Here is a 5817-nt window from a genome sequence, read left to right on the forward strand (position 1 = left end):
ATACCATAAGCGATTTTTCATCTTTTCAGTTACAGCGTCTGAGACGACTATCAATTTCGGCATAAGCGAAAGAATCATGTAGAAAATTCATAACTTGATTAATACATTAGACAGCACTCGTAACTATATCCGAAAAACATCTGAATGTGAAGTTTAACTACCAACAGGGACATGTCCTGAATTCAATTTATGGTCTATGAACATAACTTTTGGATCATAGAAGCTGAGAGTGAGTTGATTGGCTGTGAATGAGTTGATTTCGTTTGATGCTTTTGTAAAACGTGTTTAAGGTCCGATGCTTTTGCCATGTAATATATTTTGCATAAAAGTTCATAGAAATGAAGAGGACAAGTAATAGTGGTTAATTTTCGAAACTTAACCACTTCGAAACAAGCGTATTATGAACTTATTTGGTAATATATTTGATTTAATTATGGTTTATTTAACACGGCACGATACAATTTTATGTTTAACTGAGCTAAGTACACTTTTTATTAATTCTAGATTAGCGGGAAAAGGAGGGAGGCACTTTTTTTATTTCTCGCGGCCGACTACGAGCTAGTGGGGATTAAAGGTGGAAGGAGGGGAAATACAATTCTTGCTTAAAACTAAGATATACGATCTATTTGTGTTTCGACTGGTGTTCTTTTTGTTTTTCAAACATAAATGCGCGCGTATAGCGTCGTATACGGGATTTCTGACAAATAGACAAAAGAATATTAAATTTTTTTTTCCCAGAATGTCTCTAACGGGTGTTGTATGTCGCCGTGTTATATGGTTGTTTCACTTTAAGGAGTTGGTCACTGTTGAACATTACTTGCCTTTTGAGAAAAAAACTCTCCCAGGTTCCTGGTTTCCGAACTATGGTGGACCAGGGAAGTATTGACCTCCAGGGTATCCACCAGAACGGACCTTGTCACGCATAGGAATGATCTAGTCAAAAGTACGTTATCGAGTGTCTTTATTTGGATAATTTCTGGCCTTATATACTAATTGTACAATGTTTGCCTAACCTATCTGTTGTGACCGTACCGAGAATGATGACAAAACAGTTAGTTTATTCTAATTTAGTTTATTCATATCAATCTAATTTATTTAAAGGTTCTCTACATGTTGTGACTATTACTTTCCACGAGGCTTATTACACTGACTCGTCAATTTTAATATCGATCCAGTATAGCGCTTTTCAGTGGTACACTTTCAACGTATCTCATAGGTATCATAGGTAGGATGTAACACCTCTCCCCCTCGTAAAAAAATAGTATTAAAAAAAATATTTATGTAAAAGAATTACAGATTTAATCTCTTGGGAGGATTAATTGTGCGACTGGAGCGCCGTAATGCTGGAGAAATCTCCCCAAAAGTTTCTCTTTGAAATCCGGTAACAGGGCTTCCCATCGCATTCGTAACCGCTTCCGTCGGAGTAATTGAAGGTTGAACGGCCATCGCCAGAGTTGAGTCCATGGTATCTGTGCAAGTATCTTTCGCAGCAGTTACAGTTGCACTAGCAGCAGGTGGTACAATCGAAATCTTACCCTCGTTCTCTATAGCAGACTTGACACTATAGTCAGATGAGTTCTCGCCCAAATTAGCACCTACTCCCACAATGTGGTCGATGTGTCGTTCCCAAATTCGACCATCGTCCAAGCGTACTGCATACCGTAGTTTCCCGACTTTTTCTGCAACTCTACCAAATTTCCATTTATTATTTGATAAGAAATCCCGTACACGCACCCGATCACCATCTGAGAACTGTCGAACTTGGTAATTGGTCCTCTGCGCTTCATTTTTCGGCAATAGTAAATCGAGTCTCGATCGAATCTGCCGACCGAACAGCAGCATCGAAGGTGATTTTCCAGTCGAGGGATGTATCATTTTCCTATAAGTTTGCAGTACATTTGCCAGTTCAGGGTTTATTTGGGATTTGGAGCATTTTAATGCCTTCAACTTCTGCTTAAATGTTTGAACGTAGCGCTCTGCTTGTCCGTTCGATGCTGGGTGGTACGGTGCTCCCATTTTATGGATTATACCATTCATCCGCAGGAAAAGCTGGAACGTTTCCGAAGTGAATTGGACGCTCACGAGTACCGACGGAATACCGAAAGTACCAAAAATATCACGACACATGTTTTCCGTACTCTCAGCAGTTATTGATTTGCACACTTTAATTTCCGGCCATTTACTGTAAGCGTCAACTAGTATGAAGAAATATGTGTCCATGAAGGGACCAGCAAAATCAACGTGAACTCTTTGGAAGGGTTCAGTTGGAGTTTTCCAGCAGTGTAGTGACATTTTTGCAGGTTCTGGTCTAACTATTTGGCAGTCGGCGCAGTTTGACACCATTTCTTCAATATCGCGATCGATTCCACTCCACCAGCAATAACCACGGGCGAGCGATTTTTACGGGTAGTCCCGAAATGTGTGGAATGTAGCTCATCTAGAACTCGCTTCCTCAACCTAGCAGGCACGTAAACACGAATCCCTCGTGAGAGACAACCCTTTTGTAGCGAAAACTCGTTTTGCTCGATACCAAACCGATCTTTCCCTTCTACCAGTTTGCCATGTTTGATACCTTGAACCAGGTTCTTCACTAAAGGATCTTCGGAAGTAGCTTGCGATAACTCTTCTGCAGTTAACGGTAGAGTTTCAATTTAATTCAACTCAACGACGTCTGATTCTTCAATTTCGTTCTCTGGGTCGGTTCGAAGCAGCGGAATTCTCGACATTGCGTCGGCATTAGCATGGTCATTAGAACGTCAAAACCGTATTTCATAACTGAACGACTGCAAATAAGTTGCATAGTGCTGCATTCGTAAAGCTGACATGACCGGTAAACCCTTGTGCTCTCCGAATATTTTGGTAATTGCCTGGTTGTCTGTTATTAGTGTGAATTTCCGGCCATACAAAAATTGAAAAAAATTCTTTACGCCAAAAATGATTGCGTAGGCTTCCTTATCCACCTGCATGTAATTCTGTTGCACACGGCTCAGCGTTTGAGAGGCAAACTGATTCGGACGCTCGATACCATCTGGGTAAAGGTGACTCAACACGGCTCCTACTCCATAGGGGGATGCGTCAGTAGCAAGTAACAATGGCAATTCCGGCGAATAGTGGACAAGGCAAGTGTCAGATTGCATTTGTTTTTTAATTAACTGAAATGATTTCTCGTAGTGCTCACTCCATTTGAAAGAAATGTCATTTTTCAGTAGATTATTGAGTGGATATAGTATTGTGCTTAAATTCTTGAAAAAACGACCATAATAATTAATCAAACCGATAAATGATCGAACTTCATCTTTATTCTTCGGTTGGGGTATGTCCTGAATTGCTTCTATTTTCGCCCGAAGTTTGTGAACTCCTTTTCTGTCGATCAGGTACCCACAGTATTCAATTTTGTCCACAAAAAAAACGCATTTATTTTTATTTACTCTTATGTTGTGCATGTCAAGCCTACGAAGAACTTCCTCTAGGCGGCTCAAATGTATTTCATCCTTCTCTCCTGTAATCTTTATATCGTCTAAAAATACGCTAACACCTTCAATTCCTTGTAGTATTGCTTCCATTTGTCGTTGCCAGATCGCAGGAGCTGATGCAACACCATACATTAAACGATTCGGACGATAAAGGCCCCGATGTGCACTGAGCGTTAAAATTTCCCGATCTTCGGGAGCAACTTCCAATTGTAAATAGGCTTGTACGAGATCAATTTTGCTAAACTTTGTTTCTCCAGCAAGCGAAGAAAATAACTCGTCCACAGTAGGTAAGGGATGTTTATCGACGATAAGATTTGGGTTCACCGTTTGCTTGTAGTCCCCGCAAATACGTACACGGTTCTGAGATTTTTTTACAGGAACAATTGGCGTCGCCCAGTTACTTTGGTTGACTTTGGTTAGCACTCCTTCGGTAACTAGTTTCTCCAGTTCATCTTCGACGATTTTCTGCATATTAAACGGTATTTTTCTTGCTTTCATGAAAACGGCCGCACATTTTGTTTCAATGGTAGATTAGCTTGAACACTAGAAATTTTACCTATCGAGTCTTCAAACACTCTCGGATATTTTGATAAAATCACGGCGAGTGAATCACTCGTATGATCGGATGTAGCATCAGGTGCAACAATTGTATTTACGGTACCAACTTTCAGAATATTGTTCCAATCTAGTGACAACATATTTAGCCACTCGCGCCCAAGCAATGGGTGTTTTTTCGGACTTTACCACGTACAACGGTAAGGAAACTACATTACCATCAAATTCTACCTGCGCATCAAAAATACCTTGAACTTCAATATTGTTATTGCAATAGCTAACGAGTCTAGTCTTGCTTCCACGCAATTGTCCTTTTGGAAACAGTTTTTTCCAGAAATCTGCGTTCATAATACTCACAGGAGACCCTGTATCAATTTCAAAATTGACTTCGATTCCATTCACGCGAATTGGCAACCAGTATTTCTTATTTTTCGATAGACAATCGACAGTACACACTTCGCGCATATCTGCAATTTCGGGACCTTCTCGACACGTAGCATTACTAGACTGAAAGACGTAGTTCGTCTGAGCAGCACTTGAATTATTCGCAGTATTACTTTCTCCAGCTTCCTTCCTCATGCACACCTTAGCAAGATGTCCTTTAACCTTGCAAAACAAACATACAGTTGCTTTGTGTTTGCAGTTGTTTGCCAAATGCGATTTATCACCACATCGGAAACAATAAACGTTCGCCGTGTTTTGACGTGCTTTGGTGGGTCTTTCCCCATCGTTCGTACTGTATTTTTCTTTTTTACATGGCAGCTTACGTACAGTATGGACGTCCTGATTAACTGCACTGTTTTCAATCTCCGCACCGCTTTTTCGTGATAGTTCCATACCCACCGCAATATCACGGGCTCCTTTCAATGTTAGCTGCCTCTTCTCTAGTAACCGGTTTCGGATTTCTGTTTCTTTGATGCCAAAAACCAGCTGATTCCTTAGCGCCGTATCTAGATAAGCACCGAAATTGCACGTAACAGCAATTCGTCTGAGAGCCATCAAATACTCGTCTATCGTCTCATTAGCAGAAGCAGCGTTGCTGTCGCCCTGTCGGCGACAATTGAAGCGAAAATTCTCGCTAATTTCCAGCGGTTGTGGGTTGAAAAATCCTTCTAGAATATCAACAATCTGCTGGTATGTTTTATCGCGTGGGCCTCTGGGTGCAATTTCGTCGCAGATGACATCATAAGTCTCGGGTCCCATGTGATGAAGCAGTAAACTTTTTTTCATCTCCTCGTTATTAATACCAGAAATTGAGAACGCAGTCCCCAACCGCTCAATCCATCGCTTCCATCGCAACTTTTTTCTATCGAATGGCTCTAAACCAAGGTTCGGTGGCGCAGAACTACCAGCAGCAGCAACAGCATTTTGATTATTCTGATCTGCATTCGCCATCCTCGTCGCCAGAACTGTTGTGACCGTACCGAAAATGATGACAAACAGTTAGTTTATTCTAATTTAGTTTATTCATATCAATCTAATTTATTTAAAGGTTCTCTACATGTATTACTTTCCACGAGGCTTATTACACTGACTCGTCAATTTTAATATCGATCCAGTATAGCGCTTTTCAGTGGTACACTTTCAACGTATCTCTCATCATAGGTAGGATGTAACACTATCTTAATGGTAGAAAGAAAGAGAAGGCTGGAGAGCCGGGTTCGATAATTCAAGGCTAAATAATTTGGATGGCACTGGCCCTGTTCGATATTTGTAATTTGAATCCCTTTTGCCTCACAGGCTTGCACTAACGGGCGATGCCTGCGCTGCGGGGTATAGAATGAGCGAA

The 5817-nt window shown here is 40.9% G+C and overlaps 1 protein-coding gene across 1 annotated transcript; it reads right to left on the reverse strand.

Moving 5' to 3' along the window:
* Positions 1-1290: 1290 nt before the first annotated feature.
* On the reverse strand, positions 1291-2292 carry LOC129728696 (uncharacterized protein K02A2.6-like). Its single transcript, XM_055687147.1, has one exon. The coding sequence runs from the start codon at positions 2290-2292 to the stop codon at positions 1291-1293; it is 1002 nt and encodes a 333-aa protein (XP_055543122.1).
* Between the last annotated feature and the right edge of the window lie 3525 nt (positions 2293-5817).

Source organism: Wyeomyia smithii, chromosome 3 (assembly GCF_029784165.1).
Source record: "Wyeomyia smithii strain HCP4-BCI-WySm-NY-G18 chromosome 3, ASM2978416v1, whole genome shotgun sequence".
Classification (NCBI taxonomy): Eukaryota; Metazoa; Arthropoda; class Insecta; order Diptera; family Culicidae; genus Wyeomyia; species Wyeomyia smithii.